At 34.5% G+C, this 27,631-nt stretch overlaps 2 protein-coding genes across 3 annotated transcripts in view; one reads left to right on the top strand and one right to left on the bottom strand.

The window, feature by feature from the left end:
* Nucleotides 1-4,680, bottom strand: part of LOC144963127 (DNA ligase 4-like) — a 29,214-nt gene extending 24,534 nt beyond the window's left edge. The window contains exon 1 of one of the 2 annotated variants that reach the window (XM_078896794.1): nucleotides 4,290-4,680. The gene's annotated coding sequence lies outside the window, so the exon portion shown is untranslated. Of the gene's footprint in view, nucleotides 1-1,808; nucleotides 1,828-4,289 lie in introns of those variants that run through there. The other variant, XM_078896795.1, reaches the window with a different exon arrangement.
* Nucleotides 4,681-4,688: 8 nt separating this feature from the next.
* Nucleotides 4,689-27,577, top strand: LOC144963124 (general transcription factor IIF subunit 1-like). Its single transcript, XM_078896788.1, has 13 exons — nucleotides 4,689-4,872; nucleotides 9,319-9,380; nucleotides 11,182-11,254; nucleotides 13,003-13,214; nucleotides 14,117-14,287; nucleotides 15,459-15,606; nucleotides 18,310-18,391; nucleotides 19,956-20,080; nucleotides 22,249-22,465; nucleotides 23,688-23,764; nucleotides 24,875-24,971; nucleotides 26,660-26,732; nucleotides 27,218-27,577. Exons 1-13 carry the CDS (start codon nucleotides 4,858-4,860, stop codon nucleotides 27,432-27,434), a joined length of 1,569 nt encoding a protein of 522 aa, XP_078752914.1. The 5' UTR covers nucleotides 4,689-4,857; the 3' UTR covers nucleotides 27,435-27,577.
* Nucleotides 27,578-27,631: the final 54 nt, after the last annotated feature.

Raw genomic sequence — 27,631 nt, 5'->3', positions numbered from 1 at the left:
TTACGTTTTCCACTTATCGGGTTGTTACAACCGCAATACGCTAATAATAGTGTCATCCATTTAACCATGCACACTTGTGACACAAAGTGGTTAGTAGACATCAGGTGTCTGCAAATGTTTGATGACTCATAATAAAGAATTTAAATTGTTAATTGGCTCTAAATTTTACTTTCACATCAATTTGTTATTTCTAAACATTTTGAGAAAGATCTGGTTCCTTTCACAGAATGTTAATTAAATAAACATTACTGCACACAAAATTATCACAAAAAAGAAACAACAAATAAACCCAACAACAAGAAAAAGAAACAAAACAAAAATTACTTCTATGTAGAACTATATCCACTAAACGTACAATAAGCTTTTTACAAGAGGGCCAGAGCTAACAGCAACACTTAAATTTTTTTTTAATAGAGCATTAAAATATGGCAATATCCACTAAACATGCTTAAGCGCTTTACAAGGGAAAGACTAGACATACAGGATTATAGAAAAAATGTGAGAAGATCCCTTTTCAAGGACCCATCATTGCACTGTCAAGAACAGAACTCAAATCTTTGACCTACAAGCCACAAACAAGCCCAGTGTCATACCATTACGCCATAAATCACATGAACCCGAATCAATCAATCAGCATACAGCATTTAATCCTCCAAACCAATCAAAATAAGCATTTAATCATCCAAAACTAAATTACTGTGATTAAAAGTGTCAACTCTCTAAAGTGGAAAAAACAAAATATCAAGTTGAAAGTAACACAGCAGAGGTGCTACATCAGCTTTATGAAATTTCCTGTAACTTTTTACAACTAGTAAATAAGGAGGGAAAAGTAAGCACATGTTACCGATAGGAAGTGAAAATGAATTAGATTTTAACTCCGGAATTAAATCAGGTCTTTCTTAATGAATATAAGATACCCAACAGAAATAAGAAGTAAAGTAAAACAATGTACACAAAGTGTAATGAAAGAACCTTATCTATTCAAATCCTGGGCACAAGATGACAGCTCTTTGGGCATATACTTAGAAAAAACAAAAATATACCAGCTAATAAAGCCAGGAATACTTTATTCACCACTTTTGGATACAAGAAATATAAAGGCAGACCATTCACATCAATTCACACTGTCCTGAATAGAGACCTAAAACGGCTCCAAAATAACCAAGAACTAAAATCAAAGCAAGATCTTAATACCAGCATTCACAGCAAATGACTGTGAATCGTGGAAGGAATTGACACATACAATTAGAGAGGTAGCCAAGGCATCCCGATCGGATGATTACGAAGTGAAAGACTTTGAGTCAGTAAGTCAGTTTCTTAATTTCCAGTATTCCGGAAATTTCTGGAAATGTGTCATCTCTGCCTAAATTTGGCCCCGCCTATCAAAAAATGGTATGTTTTTACTATCACCACACCCAACTCACAAAGCTTTAACAAAGCCACTAGTAGTAGATAGTAGTAGTAGTAGTAGTAGTAGTAGTAGTAGTAGTAGTAGTAGTAGTAGCTAGTAGTAGTAGTAGTAGTAGTAGTAGTAGTAGTAGTAGTAGTAGTAGTAGTAGTAGTAGTAGTATTCGTAGTAGTATTCGTAGTAGTAGTAGTAGTAGTATTCGTAGTAGTAGTAGAAGTAGTAGTAGTAGTAGTAGTAGTAGTAGTAGTAGTAGTAGTAGTAGTAGTAGTAGTAGTAGTAGTAGTAGTAGTAGTAGTAGTAGTGTATGGCTACATCCCCAAATTCATTTCGTCAACCTAGCTTTGGAAGTCTTCCTCTGCCCTAAGAACTGTTTCATAACGACCTGCAAATATTTAGTTACTGGACAGTGGAGGACGATGTGATCGCTGGTCTCTGGAGCTGCCTGGTATTTCCGGCAGGCATCACTGCCCCCAAGTTTCCATCTGCATATATTTGATGAAGTTCTGTCATGTCCTGTCAAGAGCCGATTTTAGGAAACCCGGTATTTGAGTATTTCCTGGCATTGTGGAATGCAAGCATTCGTTTGGTGGGGTCTTTTAAATTTAAACCTTTATGATGTTTCCTCACACATTTCCTTCCAGTACAAAACTACTTATTAGGAGGCCTTCCGAAAGCTCCTACATCCCCAGCATTCTTTTTTTATATTTATAATGTTCTAGTAGGGGGTTTGGGAGTTTGGGAGGGGTGAGACTTTTTTTTATAATGTTCTAGTAGGGGGTTTAGGAGGGGGGAGACTTTTTTTTTAAAGTCTCCCCCCTCCCAAACCCCCTTCTAGAACATTATAAAAACAAAGAATACTGGGGATGTAGGAGCTTTCGGAAGGCCTCCCTTGCCAATTTTTAGCTCCAAAGAACTCGTGATAATAGAAGAGGTCACCACTCCTCCCACTGCTCACTGTCTACATTCAACTCCAACTCCAAGTCCTACATCGAAACAAATTCATATCAGGCTGTCATTATCCCCAGACAACTGTCTGGGGATAATGACAATTTTGTTATCCCCATACACCTGTCTGGGGATAACCAAATTTCGTTATTCCCAGACATATATTTAAAACTCCGCTCTTTTAAACAATTATCCACATTCCAGAATATGGAATGTTTCCGAATGCACATAGAAATAAGGAAAGTTAATAAAATATCTATAAAAACATAAAATCAACCAACATTAAATCAGTTGTTACTACTTATACACAATATGCGTCGACTTGAAAGTGGGTGTCATGACCGAATTGTTTAGTCGTCTGCCCTGGACGGTTTACCAGAATCGTTGTTGCGGGTTCAAATCCTGGTTCCGACAATTTTTTTTTTAATTCCGTCTTCTTTTTACAGAACGGTGCAAGGGATAAATGCCCCATACATCCTCCCCCCACCTCTTTTTTTAAAAAACTCTCTCTCTCTCTCTCTCTCTCTCTCTCTCTCTCTTCTCTCTCTCTCTCTTCTTCTCTCTCTCTCTCTCTCTCTCTCTCTCTCTCTCTCTCTCTCTCTCTCTCTCTCTCTCTCTCTCTCTTAGTTCCTTTCTAATTTCTAGCAAATTGTCATATTTGTCCCCACTCTGATCTCAAAAAGTGACTAAAAAGGATAAATAATTAAAAAGCAAACAAACATAAATATTCAGAGAGCGACCAAATGGTCAGATAGAGGAGAAAAAAAACAAAAACAATACCTAATTTTTAAAAAATTAAAAACAATTTTAAGAAATTCATGCTCAGAAACGGAACAAAAGGTCAAACAAAAAGGAGAAAAGTATAGACTCGCACAAAAAAAAAAAAAGAGGTGGGGGGAGGATGTATGGGGCATTTATCTCTTGCACCCTTCTGTAAAAAGAAGACGGAATTTTTTTTTTAAAAAGTGGCGGAACCAGGATTTGAACCCACAACGTCGATTCTGGTAAAACTTCCAGGGCAGACGACTAAACCATTCGGCCATTACACCCACTTCGAAGTCGACGCATATTGTGTATATGTAGACGTCTAGTAACAACTGATTTAATGTTGGTTAATTTTATGTTTTTATTAGATATTTTATTAACTTTCCTTATTTCTATGTGCATTTGGAAACATTCCATATTCTGTTTCAAATATCTGTCTGGGGATAACGAAATTTGGTTATCCCCAGACAGGTGTCTGGGGATAACGAATTTTCATTATCCTCAGACTCAGACAGGTGTCTGGGGATAATCAATCACAGCGTTCATATAAATAAAGGCTGCCTCTATTCTCACCCCCGGGATGAGAATAGAAAAGAGATCGAGCTCTCACCCCCGGGATGAGAATAAGGTAGTTGCCCCTTCTCGCTATTCTCAACCCTGTAACCAACAGATAGGGAGGGTAGCCTAGCCTAGCCGCCGTCCCTTCTCGCTATTCTCATCCCTGTGTAGGGTCAGCTTAACCCCCCCCCCCCTTCCTCACTACTCTCATCTGATCATCATTACTACTTTTAGTGGCACTGGACGTAAGGAGGGTGAACATGCACCCCACCCCTTCTCGCTATTCTCATCCCTGTTAACCAACAGGTAGGAAGGGTAGCCTAGCCGCCGTCCCTTCTCGCTATTCTCATCCCTATTAATCAACAGGTAGGGAGGGTAGCCTCGCCTAGCCGGGATGAGAATAGCGGAAGGGGTGGCGACTAGGCTAGGCTACCTACCCTCCCTACATGTTGGTTAACAGGGGTGAGAATAGCGAAAAGTGGCGAGGACCTCTACTCTCACTCTCATCCCGGGGGTGAGAGCTCGATCGATTTTTTATTCTCATCTCGGGGGTGAGAATAGTCACTCCTATAAATAAAAACTAGGATAGAGCATTTGATTTGACAGATCATACTTTTTTTTAAATGGTGTTGCTACTCGATATTTCACATGGTATTTTGGTTAAAGTTTAAGATTAAGAATCCTGAGAGTTGGGATTATCTGATTATCCCTCTACTTTTCTTTTGTAAGGTATTCCAATGTAAACAGCCAAACCGAAAGTACAACAGTCAACAAATTGTTTATCTATGAATCGGTGTATATTATGAGTAGCTACATCTCTTTTGGGAATTATTAACAACCGTCCTTGAATTAGATTTTCGATAAACCCTAATTAACAGTTAAAAAGAACTAGACTCTAGGTTTAATGAGCGATAGTTGATAGCTTGTATTAGATAAATTGGAAACTATGGAATTTTTCTTGAATCCGATTGCAATATAACTGTATGGACTCAGTCTTTTAAAACGGAAACTCGAAAACGAAACTTCGAAAGTTGCTTGTTTGATAGTTTGACGATTGACTGAACCAATATCAAGTAGATAGAGATATCAAATTATTTAAGGTTTCGAACCGTTTTGTATATTTATTTGGTGAATGGTTGGTGGTTGACGTTTTGCCTACGCCCTTTTGCTTAAGTTTTACCATGGCTTCACATCAAGTAAGCATTTTTATTTTTGTTCTCGCGAAGTCAGTAACTTACTCAACCGTAGTGTTAGTAGGGAGTTTAATAGAAATTCTAAATGTACCTCACACACTTAAAACCAATGTCATATGAAAGAGCTGGCAACACAGATTACAAAACAGTTTGAATTTTGTTTGTATCTTGATTAGAAATGTAGTTACGGCAGTTCGAAGTCTGAAATTTCCAACCGATTTTTACCCCAAAATTACCATTGCAAAGTTGTGACCGAAATCGCGTGATGTTAATAAAAAATGGTTAAAACAGTCAATATGGGGTTCTTATAATATATTGTATACCAAAAAATTCGTCTTATCGAGGACAATGCATTTACATTAATAAAGAGGAAGATAAACATTTCAAATTAACACATTATTACATAATATGACGCAAATGTTACATAATCAAAAACTCGGCTAGACGTAAGAAACAATTTGCTCTATCACTTTTGGATTTATCCCCAATATCTCATTGAAACAATTGCAAATAATTCCCCTCTTCTAATTAATACATAGAGAATAAAAAAGGGTTTGAGAGTATTTAAATGAAAAGATATAAACATGTTGTGTAATGTCATAATGAGTTTATTTTTACCCATGGCAATTTAATTGCATATAAATAAAATGGTAGATTGAAAAAGTTCAAATAAATTGAAACAGATTCCCTATTATACCTAATTAGAAGGAAAGTTCTGGCTTTTAATACTTTAAAAAATTCTGCTGAACCACTTTGGGTTTATTGCTATTACATCATTTGAACTGACAATTAATATAATTTTATCCCCCCACCCCCTCCCCCCTTCTCTCTCAATATATGGGGGTGTCAAAACTAATAGAACTTCTTACCATAATAATTATTAAGGCTAAGGCCTTTAGAATATGGATACAAATGATAAACATATCTAAACATATGGGAAAGAAACTTGATGACTTGATGGCAAAGTAAAATAAAATTAAATTAAAGCAATTGGTATTTTTAAAATATCGATATTATTAATATCGGATTTCACAAAGAGAAGAAATATACGAACTTTTAAAACAAAAACTATAAAAAGCCTATAAATAAAGTTGGAAAGTATGTATTCAAAATAAAAACATAGCAAATAATAGTACTGAAAATATTATGGACTAAATTTAACATAATACATAACTAAGTTTAAGATATCGATATGAATATCGATATCGTCCGGCAGCCATGATGAGAAGATAATGTAAACAAGGCATTTCGGCGCAGAGTTAAAAGGTGTCTGCGCATCGATATAGAGCCCTGAAATTTGGCATGAATAAAGTTTAGATGTTATTCTAAAAACAAGCGTTTAAATTTTAAAAACACACGCGGTAAATAAAAAAATAAATGCATTTGAAAATTGCCAAATTTTAACTTCATATAACTTCTGGAATTATCAATGGATTTTTCCTTAATTGGCACCATTTAAAAGGAAATTGAAAGACGAAAATAATGATATCAAAATATCTGCGATATTCCTCTTTATAACGAAGTTATGCATCTTTAATTGAACCCCCCAAAACGCGAACGGCAATTTTCGGCCACAACTTTCCTATGGGCGAGTTGGGTCAAAATTTGACTGCCACTGCTGCTGCTCACTAAACTGCCTAGTGTTAGTGAGTGTGAGTGTGAGTGTGAGTCTCCTCCTGAGAGTGAGAGGAAAGGATGTAAAAGTAAAAATAACAATTTACAATCAATATAGAGAGAAGAATGAATCAAGACTAGCCACTATCATAATCCTTAACACATACTCATACGTCGCAGTTTGTAAAGACTTAAAGTAGGGTCCCCGCCAACCTTCTGACTTACTTTTTTTATTTTTAGTTGGTAGCGTCAATTGCAAAGGCAAAGGCAAAGGACCTTGACAATTGTCAAATCGTCAATTATCAAGGACCGTGTCGTGTCCTTTCAACTACGTATGTTTACTTTTAACTGCCACGGAGTACATTTAGTGTCATGAAGTGATGTATTGCCACAGAGTGATGTTATTATTATTAATATTAATATTAATTAATACTAATACTCTCTTTTACTCTTCTCTCTCTCTCTCTCTCTCTCTCTCTCTCTCTCTCTCTCTCTCTCTCTCTCTCTCTCTCTCTCTCTCTCTGTCGTTTTCCCTCTCTCACTCATATTTCCTCTTTTTGTCATGGACCTTTGCCAGTTGGTAAATCGTCAACTATTTACTATTTTAACTGCCACGGATTGATCTTGTTGCACAAATGTTTTAAGTTAATTGTTCCTTATTAAGACCATGTGCAGTATATTTCCTTTAAAATAAAGGAAATCTTACTTTTCTTTTTTATTTAATCTTGGGCTTGGCAGAGATTTCCCTTTTCGTCATTCTGTTGTTTTTTGTTTTTTTTGCTGAATCCGAAATCAACAGTAATTTTTGTTTTGAATTTTAAGTTGTCTTAGAATTTGTAAAAACAAATGCCAACAAGTGTTGACTTGATCCTTTCCACAATGATTGACAAGGAATGAGTGAATCGAAGAAAGTAGAAAGTGACGTGATTCGAGATTCGTGAAATCACCACAAGCAGCTGAAGAGTTCCAATTTGACTCCTTGGCAGTTGATGAACTGTCATCTACCAAGGCCAAGGACTCACTCCTTGGCAATTGACACTTCCTTTTTAGTTTTCTTAGTTTTAGCAATTGATTTTATTGAATTGGTTGTCACATTTCAATTTCATTGGTGGGGGCTCTACTAATTAGTCTAATTGTGGCATTTTGCTGCACCTCATTGGCTTGGTGGTGCATTTTAACACAGTTTTTCTGCAATGCCGTTGGCATTGACGGTGTGGTGTAAATGCCAGTTTTAGATTGTAGTTTAATTTAACCATGCTGGGCTTTTAGTTTAGAGCAATTGCCGGTATAGGTTTACAATGTCTATTAAGTCACTAAGTCTAGTACAGTCCACTCCGGGTAATCACAGAAACCTTGGGATCAATGAAAATTTTGTGATTAACCGAATTTGAGTTTCTGTCCAGTATTGCAACATTTTACACATATATATGTGTATACTCAAACCAGTTGTTGTAAACCAGTTGTTCTTAGCCATCATAGACTAAGCAATTTGATTGAAATAAAAAACCATATGGCAGTCCTGTATAGATTTTGACAAGCAAAAGTAGTTTTGATACAACCCTACATCTTATTCAGATTGGATTAAATCTTTAGTTCTCAGCATTTGTAAGAGCCAAAGAGATTAGCTGTGATGAGAGACATTAAAAAACTCTCACCAGACCAATTGATTACAATTCACAGTTGTCAATCCCAAAACAAAGGATATTGCTCAGTCTCACTTTACAACAACTGTCATTGTCTACCTGCTGTCTAGACTATGCCCAGCCCCCTCGCCTCCTATCTAATGGTGACAGATGACCTCACAAACCCATACTGCAAAGTCCCGCCCTCTGTCTCTAATTTAAAGTTTATATTTTTATAATGTGGTAAACAAATACTGATGATAGTGATTAAAGTATTATAAAATATGTTAACATTACTAATAAATACCAATGTTTTTTCAATAAAATAGATAATAATTTTTTATGTTAAGCACCAAAAAATACACCCAATAACAATAGCAATAATAAGACCTTTAAAATAATATCCAACACTTGCCTTGTATTTTTAATTGGCACAAATTCATCGAATACGAAAAGGGGTCCAATTCTACTGCAAAACACAAACTTTCGAGATTTCTTGATGCTGGTTGGGATACAGCAGAGAGATCACATATTTTCTCTGTAAAAGTGACTAATATTTTCAACAGAAAAATATCAATAACCCTGGATCTGTTTGTTGTAGAGGAACAAGTAATGTAGCAATTTAAATGGAATTTCAAGTCACATCAAACAATCTGATTGGATTGTGGGTCAAATACATCATTTTTGTCAACACTTATCTCCTTTTTTGCACAGAGCAACCTATACTATAGCCTTACTTATGGCCTCTCTAGCCAAAATTATGATCCACTTTGCAAGAATCCATAATCAGACAATTCATTTTTTACTCTTTCCTATATGTTAAAGTCAAAGCACTTTACAAAGGGTCCCTAGCCAAAAAATTGGATTTTAGAGGGTGCGTTATGAAAGAACATTTGAGTCTGAGGCATCCATTTGATGAACTGTGACAAAATTTTGAATCATCACTTTGCTAGCTGATCAAAATTCTGGTTTTCCTGGATGGTATTACATATTTTAAAAATCAAAATCCGGAGATGGAAATCTGCTGCATCTCCTTGCATTTATATGGATGTGACCTCTTGGCTTCTCACATGTTCTCTTTAGGCATTGGTAATCTGGGTATATTTTTTATCAAGTCATATTAATTGAGCTCTAGTCATCAGTTGCATTGAATTGTAAGTCTAGTCAGATATATGTGTTTTTTAAAAAGAAAGTTTATAATCCATACTTCCAGGCCACCTCGACCAATGTTGGACCATCAAACATGCATGAAGAATTCACAGTTCGAATACCAAGGTAAATATCATTCGAGTTCTGTTCTTTTTAAGATCAAACTTGATTGTTGGTGTGGCTGCTTTGTATCCACAGGGTTTTCATCGTATCATGATGTTAGCTACAAGCCTGGTCATCACTTCTTGTAAGACAATTTCTGAGGTTTGTCCTGTAGGTGGGTTAAAGCAAGACAAAAAGCTAGCTAAGCTTATGGCTATGTGGTCTAGTGGTATGACACTCTCTTTCGGACCGGAAGGTCCTGGGTTCGAGCCTCGCTCGTCACATAGGAAAAGACATATAATAGGAAATAGGCCCTTAGAAAAGACTCTTTACTCATTTTCTCTCACCGTACTCCGGTGTAAAATGAGCACCTGGCCGTTAACAGCGTTGTCTCTGTCCGAAAGAATTGTAATATCGCCTAACAGGCATCATGTCCCGTCCTACATGTTAAGTGTTGCTGTTGGCCAGGGACGCTTGTAAAGCACTTTGAGCACGTTCAGAGCATATTGCGCTATACAAATGCTCTCTTTTAAAGCATTCACTCGCCAGTCAATTGTTGTCTCGCTTTGCCTCACCTATAGAACAGGTCTCAGTGCAATCAATGACTGGTTCTTGTGGGGTTCTAATTAACTTTTTAATCCTTAAACTTTTAAAACATTTTAACGGTTCATATCTGAGGATGTGACCAAGCACCTGGTTGTGTCCCTCGTACTATCGAAATTGGATTATTGTAATGCTCTGTTGTTTGGCGTTTCGCAATACAATCTGAAACGTCTTCAGATTGTCCAAAACAGCGCTGCCAGACTAGTATTCATGAAGCGTAGGTGCGACTCTGTCGGACCTCTACTTCATGACCTGCATTGGCTGCCTGTTGAGAAAAGGATTAAATTCAAAGCTTGTGTTTTAGTGTATCGTTGTCTTGAAGGTACTGCCCCTTCCTACTTTCAGAACTAACTGAAAGATATTCAAAACCCCGCCCCTTACGTTCGGCCAGTGATTCCACAAAACTAGTTGTCCCTCGAATTCGGAAAAATGCTGGAATGAGATCCTTTTCTCATTTCGGACCCTCTATATGGAACGCCTTACCGCAGAGCATTCGTGAAAAAGAATCTTTGTCTATTTTTAAACTTCGCTTAAAACATATTTGTTTCGATTTTAGTAGATGGTATGAGAAGAAGATAGGTTTGGTTTGTGTTGTGTGTTGTGTTGTGTGTGTGTATGCGTGTGTGTGTGTGTGTGGCTTGTGTGTGTAAATGAGTATGTTTCAGCCAAAGTAATTTGTAATTTAAGCGCTTAGAGTCTGGTGTCTCGGAGTTATAGCGCTATATAAGTTTTCAGCATTATTATTATTATTATTATTATTATTAAAGCAATTGATAAATCAAGATGAATGTAAATAAAAAACTAAAGAGTGAAAATAAAAGAAAAATATTTGTCATGAAATATTTTCAAAAATGCATCAGCAGAGTTGGTCATTATATTATTCATAACAGTGATTATGTGTACTCAGAAATGTTTTTAAAAATGAATGTATTCAGATTTTAAAAAGAATAAAATACCAAACAGAGAAACGTTTCTGACTCAAAACCTTTCTTCTGTAAAAGTTTACTTTTCACCATCACATTTCCCCAACTAGACGTTCAGAGACCCTTGCTGTCATCTATTTGGATTTAATGTATGTATAAACATTTTAGCTGGTTTTGTTTTTGGTTGAGAAAGTGTTTTGAGCTAGATACATTCTGTGTCTTTTATTTAGATCTTTTAAAAGCTGTTATATATTAATTGTATGATTCATAACAGTGATTTTGTATCATCATCCATCCAGGGATTCACGGAAAATCTTCACCATGATGAAATTTGGAACTGCCTCTGATTTGGACTTTGCCAAAATGGGAGAGGTAAAAACTAAAAGCTAGAGGTGCTTAAAATAGAATAAAGAAATAAATATAAATATTTATCAAGCACATTTCCACAGATTTCCTCAGGAGGCCATAGGGAACCATATATACATTTTATTTACATTGGTGTAGTTGATCATACGTGAAATTCTCCAAACAATGATAAATGATCATTAAGTATAAGGATCAACTTACTTTCCCATTAACCAATAATTCGTGTTGAACATACAGCCTACTCCATTACAAGCATTATGTATCACTTCCATTCTGCTGTACTCTGAAAAAAACCCAAAAAAACACATATTAAAACTTTTGGTCCGAAAACTTGTCCTAATATCAGTTAATTATAGTTACTCTCATTTTGCCAATAACTCTGAAGTTCCAGGTTTTAGAGTTTTTGACAAGATGGGGGTTGTTTTAACTGATCAATATTTGTAGGACAAGCTTATTGGTCAAAAGTTTTAAAATGTGTTGGGGTTTTTTTTTTTTTTTTCGTAGTATAGCAACATTGATATTTATGCAGACCTGCCAAGTGCCACGGAACATCCATGGCAGCCACGAAAATACTGTGCCACGGAAGTGGTGCTGGTCTATTTCGTTATCATCCTCTATGGTCAATCAATACACTTTTTGTGTGTCTGATTAGTCCCATCAAAGTGTGGCAGTTGTTGTCAGATAATATTTTAAGGGGGCCAATAACCAAGGCATTATTATATGGGGTCGATGACCGAGATATCGGTAGTATTATTGTGTACTGTGGGGTCAATGACCAAGATATTGGTAATATTATTGTGTACTGTGGGGTCAATAACCGAGATATTGGTACTATTATTGTGTATTGTGGACTACACTCCCTATTTGATTTTGGCAGTGTGTGTGTGTGTGTGTGTGTGTATGTGTCCGGCACGGGGGGCGTGTGTTTGATTGGGTGGGGAGAGGGGAGTCCTGCAAGGCTAAATCCATCCATTTAATGCTTTGCTCTGAGACTGCCAAGGTCTGTGTCCTCTATTATTGTTTGACCCCCCTTTTAGTCTCTAATCAATCTGCACATTTTTACACTTTTTATACTGTATCATTTGAGTATTTTTGGATGTACATTGTGGCAATTACCGCAAAGACTGTCTATAACTATAACATATGGGGAAATAGATATGGAAATGATAGTGTTAAGTGTTCTATTATGCTAATAATAATGTTTTAAATTACACACATGAGCTTATCAACAGTTGCCGAGATGAAGTTGTAAGTAGGTCCAAGTAAACTTTAATGCACCACTGAAGTGCCACTGAAATGAATGTCAATTGTTCCCCAAACGGATTTTGGCAAGTTGGCAGCTCTGATTTATGTGCTTTGTGGTCTTGTGGTATGATACTCACATCTGTCTGGTATGTTCCTGGTTTGAGTCCCGCTCCTGGCTGAGTGATGTTGAGTTCTTGCAATTGGCTCTTCACACACTTTCTCTCACCACATTCAGGTGTAAAATGAGTTCCTGGCAATCAAGCGAGTTGTCTCTGTTGAAAAAGAAAGAAAAGTGAAATTGCTTTATAGGCAACATGTCTTGTCCTACTTGTTAAGTACTGCTGTTGGCTTGGGACCCTTGTAAAGGGTTTTCAGCAAATAAAGAGGATATTTTTGATATATAAAAGCTCAAATTTTGTAATAAAGCTTGATGATATTGGCTATTGTTTTGTTTTATTCTATTTCTTCTCTATTTGTCGATTAAATTTGCCTTTTTTTTTTCTACACAGCAACCAGTGAGAATAGAAAGAGAAAATAATTTGAAGGAGTACAAGAATGCCAATGATATTGATATGCTACCCAAGTTTGGAGCAGGCAGTGAGTACGGCCGTGAGTTGAAAGAGGAGTCAAGACGAAAGAAATACGGCATCATGTTGAAAAAGTACAATCCTAATGACCAGCCTTGGCTTTTAAAACTTGGAGGAGGGAAACAAGGGAAAAGGTCTGATAAATCCATTTGTTAGAATGTGTGGTATATTCTGTTTGTGGGAAGGGGGTCCAGACTCTGATAGTACAGTTGGTAGACCATTTACTTCGCTTGTAAAGGGACCTGGATAGGTGAAGTAGAGATTTTTTATCTCACCCTCCCCCTCACCCTGTCTATCGAGCAGTGTTTGGGTAATGGGTATATTAGATATGGCAGAAAGTACTCTGCAATGGACTAGTAACCTATTAAAAGGGTACAAGTAATTGCTATGTCCATTTAATGCTATTGGAAGAGGGATAAACTCCAACTATGTCTCTGGACTCTTTTTTGTTTTTTTTTTCAATTCAGTTTTACTGACTTGAGTATGAAATTTCAAGTTGAAGCATTCCATTAAAAACTGTGGTGTATTTCAAGTATTAAAGCTATTTGGGTATTCCCAGTTTTGATTTTTATGCTTAACCTACACCTGGATTTTTGGTTCTGTAACCTGGAATCAGCAGGGAGAAATTAGCAAAATAATCCTTGATATGAAATTGTTCTGCTTTGAATAACATCGCTACTTCAGGTGTGTACAGTGAAATTGATTGAGATCAATTTTTACCACCGTGATTTTCAAGGAAATTGATTTACTTAACTTTTACTACACTGATTTTCAAGGACATTAATTGATGATTGACTTCAATTTTACCACCATGATTTTCAGGAAAACCGATTGACCTCAACTTTTACCATAGTGATTTTCAGGGAAATTGTTCTGCCTCCCCTTCACCCCTTGTATATTTAGTTGTCATGATCCTTTTAGTTGAAAAATTTATCTTTATTAATCTGAATTTTGTTAAGAACTTTTCATAAATATGTCAGCTTTCAAACCATAATAATTTGTTTTTTAATATTTTTTTTCTATTCTCAATCTAAAGATACAAAGGAATCAGAGAAGGAACCATTGCAGAAAACACATCATATTACATTTTCACTAAAGCAGCAGATGGGGCTTTTGAAGCCTTCCCTGTTGGAGAGTGGTACAACTTTACTCAAGTGGTAAAGTACAAATATTTGAACTCTGAAGAGGCAGAGGAAGAATTTAATAGGTAAGTAATAAAACTAAATTCAAAATCACAAATGATGAGGCACTGGTGTATGATGTAAATCAGAAAAGCTGTTTATGAAACAATGCCTGACAAAGCAGAGAGTAAATTACAAGTAAAAATCAGCCTGCTTTGAAACAAAGCTGGACTCTTCTCCCTGTAAGTTAGAGAGAGAGAGAGGAAGGAGAGGGGAGACGAGAAGAGAAATAGAGAGAGGACGACAGTTTCTGATTAAAAACCAACCCACTTTTTCAAAAAGTTTCTTTTTTAAACGGTTTCATCTTTTTACATCTGTATATTTTTAGTACCTGTGGTTCAAACCCAGTATAGGTTTGAGTTTTGTTTGATTGTATTTATGAACATTATGTATGTTGCAGTAGAAATCTAAGATCTATTAGCAATAGAACAATCTTATCTAAATCTAAATATCCCGCAAAATTGGTGAACAATCAATTTTTGGAGTGCTCTCCCCCAGAATAATAGAAGTGCTGACTCATTATCAGCTTTCAAATCTGAATTGAACACTTACATTTTTGTCTCATGATTTCTATTTTATATAAAGTTTTCCTATCATGCATGTAAAGTGTGTTGTCAATTCGCTATGTAAGTAATCAAAAATAGTTATTTTTTTATTTTTTCATTGAAACATCTAGATCCTTTCGAAATGGAGATAAGGGGCTATACAAATGTCATTTATTTATTATGATTATGTTGTCTTGAATGTCTTGTCTGATAGGCCAACTGTGTTTGTGATATGTATTTCAAAGTTTTGATGAAAAGGGTGATACAAGTGTACTTTATTACTTATTTGACAAGGGTGTTTAATCTCATCGTGAACCTCAGTTTCAACTCATCCATCTTTGTTGCTTTGTGATCTAGTGGAATGACTCTCAACTTCTGACATGTAGGTCACCAGTACGAGTCCCTGTGGGTGGTGCAATGTTGAGTTCTTTAAAAATAAAAGGCTCTTAACTCACATTCCCTCACCTAGCACGACTCGAACCAAGGACTCACCGGTATGAAAGCAAGTATCACACTACAAGGCCACAAAGCTGTTAAAGAGCTTTGTTGAGATATCAAGCATTAACTTGGAACTTATTCACAATTTTACTGTAGTCTTCACTGCTTTTTATTTTTTTTAATTTTATACATTTTTTTCATGATAATCACACAGGAGGGACAAGACTCTCAATTATTTCAACATTATGTTGAAGAAACGTTTGAGGAAAGAAGAAGACAACGATTTGGACGATGATGACGAGGATGGGGAGGGAGGAAAGAAAAAGAAAGGAAAAAAGAAATCATCAAAATCTAAAAATATGGTAATTTGATATTCCACTATTTTTGTTGTTGAATTTGACTAACGTTAATGTGAGATTTTGTCAAAAGGTCCTTTTTGTAACATTTGATTCAAATCATCATCAGTATAAAGTTATTGAAAGAATATTTGGAAACTTTTAAGATAAACAATGAAAAACAATCAATAATATTGAGGATCTGCCATCAAAACTGTGGTAGGAATAGCAAGTTTATATTTTATCTTTTTGACCCCATGAGACTCTCTGTCTACTATTCTTCTTGTGATAGACGGTCATTTTTTTCAATAGTTTTTCAGCAATTAATTGTCTTAATAGAAGTGATGAAAACTAAATCTTTTTACTTGTCAAAATAATTTGGTATTGATGGTTTTTGTGTCGAACGCAAAAAAAACGAACGACTTTTTGACACAGCCTCGTGTGAATGTTTATATTGAATGTTTATATAGCATTGTCTTTAATGTGCCATGCACCACAATGTTGATGAAGTGAAAGTGTGTGTAAAATAAATTTAAAAATTTAAACAGAGTGAAATGGAGAAGTTTATTTGAAGGATAATTTAACAGCTCAATGTGTTAGTAATTGTTAGTAATCCTGATGAGAATGTTCAAGAATGAAATGGATACCTTGCACAGATCAAACTGAAAAACTTCATTATTTTATTGTATTGATGTGTTGATGAGACGAAGATGTTGACATCTTTTATTCTGAGTCCATCTGGCATCAAGGCACTGTCTAAAAACATCACATATACAAATTCCAACGGCTTTATATATTTTGAAGAGTGTTGTACAAAAATGAATATAGCAGCTTCAAAAAAGAATTAATGCTAAGAAAGAATGTTTCAGGCTCAAAACCCTATTTCAGCCAATAACAGTTATTGTTAAAGCATTGATTCATCACATTAAATTCATTTTGACAGAGATAAACTTTTTAACATTTCATCTGGGTTTTTTTATAAGCTGAAGAAGGAATTCAAGCCCATTAAGTTTCTTGTTTAGTGTTGTGTCCTTTTTTTATTTTATTTTATTTTTGAAGCTGTTATATTATTTTTGTTCATTACTTTTTACAATCTACATCTCCTAGCAGCTTAGTATTTACTTTTTTATATTGCTCTCTAAAACCATGAATTTCAAATTCCTCCCTTTGAAAAAAAAAATGGCAAATTGTCTTGGGTGATTTGTCATACTTGGCAACAGATGGATAAATCAAAGGTATTGTAGTTCCTTGTCACATACAGCCTGAGCAAGCACTATTGTGGTCAACCAAATAGTGAACACTTGTACAACTGGCATCGCTAGTTAAGCTAGCTCTTCGTCTCGCTTTGTCCCACTTAAGGATCATGCCTCAAGTAATCTCACTTTTTTAAATTTCTTATATTTTATTTTTAATTACGTTCATCTGTTTAACATTGTAATATGCCATTCTAGTTGGGGTATTTTGACCCCCGCCCCCCCCCATTGGGCAGAGGTCACTCTCGCTGTGCTTCTGTCGCCCCCAATATCTGTATTCCTTTTCCTGGTTGCTTTTTATCTTTGTCTTGGAATCAGGTTACTTGGTTTTGTCCTGGCCCTGGCCGGAGTTCTTAGCTGGACTCCTTGGCTGAGGTGGAAACAGTCAACTGTATAATAATAATATTAGTAGGTATGGCAAACCCTCTTATCGAGTCATGGCTTTATTGGCAAACCGAGAATTTTAACTCAAATCGTCTCTCTCTTTTTCTCATTTTCAGTCCGTCAAATAAAACGTTTTTGGTATCAAATTAAATCTCAAATCTTCATCTTTAAAAAAACGTTCATGCTTTTTTCATATGATTTGCCGTTATTTCATGGCTTTGAGTTGAAGAAGAGGAGTAAACTTCGATTTTGGAACCGGCGCTCCGCTACTCGATCACCGTAACTGACGGTTGTCTTTTCTCTCCGCTCGGCTGGTCGCGTCAGCGCTATTAATAGTAACGTCAATGGCTGCATCCGAAAGAAAATTGAACAAGCTTTCATTCGATACCAGATTCGCATTTTTATGATTTTTTTCAAAGGTTGAAGTTTCAAGTTAAAAACTTTAAATTGATAAAAAAATTGAGAAAAATTTGAAAATTTGGACGATTCTGGTATCAAAAGAAAGTTTAAAATCTCAGCTTTAAAATGATGTATACGAAAGCAAGATTAATAGCTTTGCGTTCACCAGCCAACTGAAAACGAAACTACAACTACAACATTTGCCGTATTCACTTCACTCATATGCCGGCTCAGGCAAGGGGCACAATCGCTGATATTTCGTAACTTTGCGTTGAAATTGACAATTTTGGCTTTGTCAGCTACTTTAGGGGCAAATTATTTCTATTTTACTTAGAGTTGAGCTCAGAAAAAAAATACACATATTGTTTATAAAAAGATGTGTATTGTTAGAAAGTTACAGAGGTCTGGTTTGAATATTTATGAAAATACGGCATTTTGAAAACGGACAAAAGGTTGCTTTCAAAGAAGGACAAATTTTGGCGATTTTCTACAAATTTCGAAATAACATATCTTTTTTAATTTTTAACCAATTTTAATAATTTTTATACCATTTTAATCAGGAAAAAAGTTCTACCTGTTGAATGCAACTTAAAGACAACAATTATATAATCCAAATTTGGGTTTTCCGTACCTAATATTAGCTTTAGGGGTTGATATTTCCCCTTTGCCCATCTCAATTCTAATTTATAAATAGGTTCTCACTGATATGGAAGAATGGAATGATCTCCAAATGTCAGACGACAATGAAGATGACGAGGATGATGATGATGAGAACGGTAAATCACTTTATTGGTCTTTTTTACCCCTCAAAGATTTGTAAGGCTTGACCTTCGATGGAGTTTATAAACTATTTGATGAATTGAGAATACAGTGCATCACAGAAATCTCGACCAAGTGGGGTTCAAGCTTATTTGTACTAATTGATTTTACATGTTTTCGAGATTTTTGTGTTGAGTATTTTACAAAGAATATGAAGAAGTATGTGAGAGGGGTAAACATTGATGGTTTGGTAGGATCACATCATAATATTATCCCACCCCCCCCCCCCCCCCCCCCCTCCTCCTGTCTTGACTGCCTCAAAAAAAAAAATGGTTAGCTTGGCACTGGTACACAGCTGTTGATTATTGGTTTGGTGGGTCTTGTCTCACTGAATAAAGGGGATGGAATGAGGTTTCCCAATACATGTGCTATAATAAAGCCAGTATGTTGCATAGTTGATTGCACACTCAGCACACAATGCTGTTATATATGAATCAGTACACTATTGCTCCTCTCTTATCTCTTTGCGCATTCCCTCATCCCATAATTCCTCACCCCTAATCGCTTGTTTGATTTTATTTATCATTAATAGCCTTGGGCCAGCATTACCTTGCTAGCCTCCCATTGGTACTAGTTGAGGGGTTGTGTGCATAAGGCAAATGTCAAACACACTTTGCACAACCCCTTTCATACACATGTACACCACACATGTGTCACACATTCAATTAACTAACACTTAACGCCACAGGGAGAAAAATGGCATCTTTGGTTTATTCCGGTCAATACAAAGAGAAGGCAAACTAATTTTATATACAAATGTGCAAGGGAATATCTGCCATCACCACATCTTCATTTAAGTCCCAGATTTGCCCAAATGTTTTCCAGAAAAAAGTTGTCAAGTCTAAATGTTTGATTATATATTTCTCCAAGCAAGTTGTAATCTTATCTCCTTTGTAAATGCCACACATTTTTGGAACAAAACTTCTATGCAATCTGTTGATGTGCCCATATTGTCTAATTACTTAATGCCAGGGCCAGCGTCTGCAATTAGTGACTCTTATCTTACCAGATAGGTGGCCCTGATTGCAGAATCATTGACTAAGCTAAATATAGCTGGACTTTTTTTCAGTGCAATCATTAATGCCACTCAAGAAAACAGATGTTTGATTATTACTTTTTTCAGTGTGTTACCCTGAAACATAAACAAAATTCTGCCACCAGCCAGTTTGGAAAATGTGGAAAATTCTATTGGTTGATATTTCAATTTCTAGATTTTATATTGGATTCCTGATTAGTATTCTGTATAAAATTCATTAAAGATCAAATAAACCATGGGGTTTGTTTTTGGTTTTTTTTTTTTTGTATTGTCTTTTCCTTATTTGAATTCCTTTTTTTTTCTTTCTTTTTTTCTCTTTCTATCACTCTTTCTTTTTTTTCCTCTTTTTATTCTGTCTTTTGTTTTCTTTCTTTCATTTGTATATTTTTTGGTGAAATACCAAGCTCTAAAATTAGGTCATAATCTAAAAATATATAATGAATTGCCGAAATAATGATGTACAACATATTTGATGTTTTTGAAAGGGGCCAAAAAGCCAAAGAAGAACATAAAAGGAAAGAAAAATAAAAAAGTTACAAAAAACTCCAAGAAAAATTCTGACGACGAAGCGATAGAAGAAAGTGACGAAGGGGACTATGATGACAGAGAGGTAAGATTTTGACTCTTGTTGAGTTTTAAATATTTTTTTATGGTTGTGTTGTAACAATAGGTGCCGCTTCTCCCAGTTATCCCAAAATTCTGGGATACGAAATTACAGAAACATCATGTCCCAGGATATGCATGTCAAGTTTCTCACACCTGCCTACTTTTACGGATCATCTGTTATTATTACAGAAATTTGATGACAATTACAGTCACAGAAATGGAAAAAATATTACTGATTTTGATTTCACAGCAGTTTGGTCGCATTGTTAAAGAAAATAATTATTTTTCCTCAGGTCACTGCAGTTTTAAGTAGAAAAAGATTCCCTTAAAGTTATAAAGGCTACCGCTAAGATTCATGCTCATGATAGCTAAGCTGATCGCTATTTCATAATGTTGGCGGTCAACAACAAAGTTTGTTTTATGCATAAAAGGGTGTATACAGAATTCTTTTTGTTTGGTTTACTTTAGTATTACCAAAATTTTACCATTTAATACTGATGAATTTTGTTGTTGATTACTGATTTTGAAGTTTTCAACTAGGCAGGTATTGGTTACTACTTCATTCAGGGCCAAGTTCCACACAGGACGGTTTTTAAGTATTATATTTTTTACTGTGATTGTAAGTTATAGCCTTATATATTAAATCTGGCCAGTAACAATGTGGTCTTTTTGGGAATAAAATGTAATGGGGCTAATTGGCTCAGAGGTATAGTCTTTGTTTATACACTGCAGAATTTTATTCATTATCATCCTCTATATTCAATCAATACACATTTTGTATCTCTAATTAGTCCCTTCAAAGCGCAATGCAATGATGTCAGATATTGTAATGTTATGCTACAGAGAGGATCAATGATCGAGATATTATTGCTATATCCAACAGGTTGATAGTTTTAGTGTGTACTGTTTTCTATTTGTCCTTTTTAATTTTGGAAATGTGTGTGTAGGGAGGGGGGACGATTATGCTTGTGGTTATACATACATGGGAGAGAGAGAGAAAGGGGGGGGGGGGGGGGGGTGGAGGCTTTTATTCCAATTTAGCTATATATTTGGGGTCCAAAATATGATATGGGTATGTTGACTAAAAGTATACTGAATTTAAGAAAATGAATTTATCACAAAAGTGGGGGAAATAAATACTAGAAGTGGTTTTTGTCTCCACCTAGATGTGAACAAGAATAGTCTCAGGAGTTACAGGTTACAAGTCTTCATTAATTTGGGGAATATTAGATTTGAAATTTTGGAAAATGGGGATATGAGAAAATCAGCCTAAAACTTTGGAAAAATATGATTTTTTTAAAATGGTTGAGTTTGGTTGGCAATTCGGGTATAGTGATTTGTCATAGCTTCATAAGCTGGGATTTCTGTTATTTATTTTTTTATACAGCTTTCTTTTTTATCCGAGTTACTGTAAGAAGAATTTAACATCATTTTTGTTCTGTTAAAAAGGGATAAAAAGACCTTATGAGCTTTTGTATAGCACAATATCCGCCAATCACTCAAAGTGATTTACAACATATAAGATGAGACATAATGTCTGTAACATGCTATTAAATAAGAGTAAAAAGATAAAATTCCCTTTATTCATGCTATGGGGAAATTGTCTTTAGGGTCTATTTTGAGGGAAGTTTGGAATAACCCAGGTGTCAACGACAATGCAGTGCAGAAACAAAGTCTATACTGCTAAGCCAATTAGCCCCATTATATTTTTTTCCCAAAAAAACTGTACTATTACTGGCCAGATTTAATATCATTATCATTTCAAATCGATTTTGTCTTGTTTCTTTATTTCAGGTGTATTACATCATTGTATTTTTATAATTAGATATGTGCAACTTTGTGGTCTTGTGGTATGACTTTCGTTTTCAGACCAGAAGGCTCCGTGTTCAAGTCCTGCTCTCAGCCATGTAAACTTGAGTCATTTGAAAAGGCTCTTTACTCACATTCTCTTACCGCACTCTGGCAAGTAAAATGAATACATGGCTTGTAATAGCTTTGTCTCTGCCAAAAAAAAGTATAATTTGTAATATCGCCTTACAGGCGTTGTGTCCTGTTTCAAATGTTAATTGTTGTTGTTGACATTTTGAGCATATTTAGTGGATATTGCAGTGTATAGATGCTGAAGTTTTTATAATTTTCATTATAATTTTAGATTATTTTTGTTTATTACAGGTTGATTACATATCCGACTCAGGCAGTTCCAGCAGTTTGTCTGGGCCAGAGGTTGATGAGAAGGACAAGAACCAGGAAAAGGGAGTGGATGAGGAAAAGGGATTAAGGAAAATCTTGGATTCCGATGCTGAAGATGAAGAAGAAGAAGAGGAGAAGGAGGAAATTCAGGAGGAGATAGATGAAAAAGAGGATAAAAAAGAAGAAAAAGTTAAAAAAGGTAATTGGTGGTTTGATTAGTAATGATGCTGATTTAATTACTAATAAAAATACTGATTATCATTGTCTAATCATAATTATAATGTTATTGTTGTTGTTATTATTATTATTATTATTATTATTATTATTATATTTTATTATTATATTTTATTATTATTATTATTATTATTATTATTGTATTGTTATCATTATTATTATTATTATTATTATTATTATTATTATTATTATTATTATTGTTGTTGTTGTTGTTGTTATTAATTGTTATTATTATAATTGCTCTCATCAGCATACCGATTTAAAGAGAGGAATAAAATACAGATAAATGTTTATCTCATTTGGAAATTTAAATGTTTAGTTTTCGAAGTAAATAAATACAAATTTTGAAGGAAAAAAAGCTGGAATGAATGAGTTGCCGATGTCTGTAAGAAGGTCACAGACAGAGAATTAATCAAAGAATAAGCCTAAAACATTTTATTTTACTTGTTTCTTGGATGTGTGAAAGAATGGCATTTTTGTCCCACTGTTGATGTATGCACCCAGAGCAGTACATATATGGGGAGTTGTACGCAATATAAATGTACATCATTATTATTATTATCATTATTACAAGAAATGTCCCTATTACAATCTGGATTAAACAGTAATCGAATGCACAATAATCAACACATGACAACTACTCTGATATGCATTCTTTCTTTAAATCGCGTTTCATCTTTTATTCAGGTAATTTTACTTTGTTCACATCTAAAAATGGAACACATCACATGCTTATGTATTGTTTGTTCACATCTAAAAATGGAACACATCACATGCTTATGTATTGTTTGTTCACATCTAAAAATGGAACACATCACATGCTTATGTATTGTAAAAACCTTTTTAAAAAAAAAATTTAAAAAATAAAAAAATCAAAAACATTATTTCTACTTTTTAAGGTATTTATAATTATTTCAAAACTTATTAGAATTTCCCAATGTTCAGTAAAATATCATTTAAGCCTTCCTTATTTTAGAGTCATGTATTAGTACAAGATATATTATTATATATATTATTATTTATTATTATTATTATTATTATTATATTATTATTATATTATTATATAGTATTATTATATTATTATTATATTTATTATTATTATTATTATTATATATATTATTATTATGTTATTATTATTATTATATTTATTATTATTATTATTAAGTTTTTAATATTCAACTTCAAAGGTGACGATAGCAGTTCATCCAGTTCAGAAGATGACTCAGACATCGAGAAAAACATGTCATCTGCAATTTTCATGCAGGTTTGTCTCCATTTATGTCTGTTCTTAATTTGTCAGAACATATTTTTTATTATATATTTTAACTGCCACATGGACAAATGTGTAACAAAAAAGGAAAGTTGGTATTATAATCCAAATTCAAAGTCCTTTCTTTAGTCTGACTTTCTTTTATATTATTTTAAACAATGATGATAGAGTTCTGTTAATTGGCGGAAAATCCAGCATTTAAGCTTTTTCTGGTTTTTCCTCCAATTGAGATTTCTGAACATAGACCAACTTGCCAGTTCTAGAGTTAATTTTTTTGCCCCTGTGATTGGTTCTCTCAATAATTTATGAAAGTAATTTCTTATAAGTTGGCCCTTTTATTTCGTTTGTTGTAAAACATTATGCAGTGATACATCAAGTAATTTTCCTCCATATTGAATTTTGTTACCATACAACTGTTTAAAATACTTCAGGTTTTGTCTTTTTTGCCTTTCACCCGACTTGTTGAGATGATGGTCATTGTGTTTTAGTCATCTCTTTAGAGTCAGACTCCCATGGAGATGGAATTTATTTCATTGCTTGCTATCCTTTGTATAAAATACCAGTCCATATCAAAGAGTTGCTTTTTGAGTGTCTTTAATTACCCCATTTTGTTTGATTAGAAATATCCCTTTGACAAATTTTTATACAAAATAAAGAAATGAAGTAGGTGAAAGTATTTTCTACCACAACTTGTCTGAATATCTTTCATTTGTTCACAACTGTTTTGGCCCCAATAGTGAAAAAGAAAAGTGTTTAGAAATGGTCTCCGTTTTATCTCTCTTTATCACATCAAATAAGACACGAGTTTTGATAGATTTTGCATCTAATTTCATTTTGCATTGTGTCATCAATTAAAATACATAAATGAAATTATCTTTTTTCCTTCCTTGGGCAAATTTGTCTTTAGGTTTTATCATTTAAAGAGACTGAGATAACTCGAACATCGGCTGCAATGTCATTCAAAAGAGAGCATTTTTGGGAATAAATTTCATGCTCGTGAAATGCTGACTGTGGGGATTGAACCTGATACTCCATATTGTATGGGGAGTGTCGTATCCACTCATTTTCCCTTTTTTTCTTCTTTTTTTTTTTTAAATTTCCTAGAAAGAGAAAAATACAAAGAAAGATGGTCCAGAGACAGAGACCGCCAACTCTGGAGAAGCAACGACGAGCGGGGTGGATAAAAAAGACAAGGAAAAAGGTAACAAATCTATGGATTTATTTGTTGTGTTGTATTCATTTTTGAAATATAGAATCCAAGAATACACATTTAGTGTACACATTTTCTTATAAAGTCATCTGATATACCATTGAACTCCAGTCAGTCAAATTTAGAGATAAAACAATTGAATAACAATCAGATTCAAATCAGTTTAACACCACAGGCATACCACAGCAAGGTCATTTAATTTATGGGAAATCACTGCCATATATATCTGGACTCATCAGTCTCTAAAAAGTTAACACGTTCTCTTGTGGACAAAAGGAGAACCTGAATTTACATTGTATTACTTATTCAACATGCAAAAAGACGAGGAATTGAGATGGATTTCAATGACCCTAGACATTCCACCTATATGAAGACGGCAATTTCCTAAGACAACCACACAAAAGCAGTATATATCTTCAAACAAAAATGCCTATCATTCACAAAAAAAATCAAATTTTGACTTGAATCGTAAGGGATTAAAGTATAGAAAACAGTCATCAAGCCATTGAAAAGTTGGCTTTCAAATGTGCCCAAAACTGCATATTTAAATCAGTTTTTTTTAAAATAAGATTAATAATATTTTTGTCTAATGGTTTATATTTTATTCCTTAACTGATATTGGACATAATTCATGACATGGAATACTGTGGGAGAGAAAATGAGGATCTCACCAATTTATGCCAAATAAAAATGTTACAATAAAAAATTCATAGCTTTTAAGATTTTACTGCCCGGACAACAAAACTTGGCATGTGTCAAGACCATCATTTTTACCTTACAGTGATGCTTGTTTCAATCATTTTCTGCTGCTGTGACTTAAATTATCAATATACAAATTACAACAAATTAATGTCATTGATAGCTCAAAAACCACTAAATTGACACCTCTATTATGAGTGTGAGCAGCCTTAAGAGGATACATTAGTATCAACCATGGCATATGATGAAAGACTTCCTTGCTTTGCTTGTGGTGAGGGAGCAATTTTCATCTTCATGTTAGCAACTGAGCAATACCATGAATCATGAAATATTGCAGCAATTAATTACCACCAGTGGCATCACAGATTCTCCCTGACCGCTACCCCTTCCACCCATGAGCTGACCTCACTAATGGGGTTGAGTTGACCTAGCTCTGAAATACCGCTCAGAGGGGAAAATGCCAGGCAATTTAGAGTATATAAGGCAAACCCTAAAAAGTAATGTACAAATATGAAAGATGACAGTTTAAAAAAAGAACGAAGCACTAAATATGGAATGTTTTGGGTTCAAAGTTGAGTCCTTGGAAATGGCTCTTTACTCACATTGTGACACTGTAATCAGGTGTAAAATGAATATCTGGTCAGTTGCAGTGTTTTGTTGCCTTTGTTAAAAAGAAATGATCATAGTGCCTTGCTGAAGTCATGTTAAGTGTTGCTGTTAGCTTGGGACCCCTTTAAAGCATGCTAAAGCACATTTAAGGGATATTGCGATATATAAAAGCTGAAAGCTCAAATCGAAACTTAAATCTAAGCAAATCGTTCAGAGTTTGATTAACAATTTTCAAGTTACTCCATTTTCACTGGCATATATTGAAATTTAATCATAAAATTGAGTTGTCTTCTCAAGAGGTTAAATTTAATTGAATGGAGAAATCGATCAAAATCGCTCCTTGAAGTGATCTTTAATTCTTTTATTCACAGGTGTGAAGCGGAAAATAGAAAAAAGCCCAGATAGTAAACCAGGGCCCTCAAAGAAACACAAAATTGATGACAGGTATTTCATGTGAATCTGTTTATTTTGTTTTGTTGTTTTTTATCATTAAAAAAAAAAGAAAATGAAAAAAAACCCATTATGTTCAAGTATGGCTTGAAAACTAAAGTTTACTTTAACAAAGAAGATGTGAATTTGTTCAGTTTTTAATCGTCTTTAAAATTATGAAAAAAAATTGAGCAGGTTTGAAAGCTGGCTCAAAGTGTCAAAATCCAACAGGGATTATTTTATTGTAAAATATTTATGATAAAAGAAGGAAAATTCTCTTGCATTATTAAATACTGTAGATACGTTTTTTGGGGGGAGGTTTTTGTGTGTTTGTTTGTTTTTGTTTTTGTTTTTTTTTTTTTTTTTGGGGGGGGGGGGGGGGTGGTATTTTTTGTTTTAAAAAAAAATGATATCTATTGTTTGTTTTTTTTAAAAGAGACTTAAGCATTTCTATATTGTATGAGTTTTTATTTTTCATTTTTTTATTTATTCCATTTCAGTGAGGGCATCACAGAGGATGCCATTCGACGCTACTTGGCGCGTAAACCCATGATGACTAAAGATCTTTTGCAGAAATTCCGTTCTAAGAAACTGAACATGACAAATGAGAAAATTACTCACACCATCGCACAACTCCTGAAAAAAATCAATCCAGAAAGGACCACAATAAACAAAAAGCTTTATCTGTCCTTGAAGAAACCAGAGGGAGCTGGTTGATGTCTGATGTCTTGTCACTGTTGAATCGTGTTGTGTATTTTGTGATGGGCATGAATGGTGTGTGTGAAATAATATGCTGTGATTGAGACTGGTGTGTTGTGGGATGGTTTTGTATTATCATCAATAAAACTGTTGATAAATTATCAGTGTTTCCTTTTATATATTAGACAGTAGAGCTGTAGTGAGACAATGGAACA

This window comes from Berghia stephanieae, chromosome 1 (genome assembly GCF_034508935.2).
Source record: "Berghia stephanieae isolate SIO BIC M18660-M18661 chromosome 1, UCSD_Bste_1.3, whole genome shotgun sequence".
NCBI lineage: Eukaryota > Metazoa > Mollusca > Gastropoda > Nudibranchia > Aeolidiidae > Berghia > Berghia stephanieae.
Note: the sequence above shows the minus strand (reverse complement) of the source record. Positions and strands in the feature narration are given on the sequence as shown.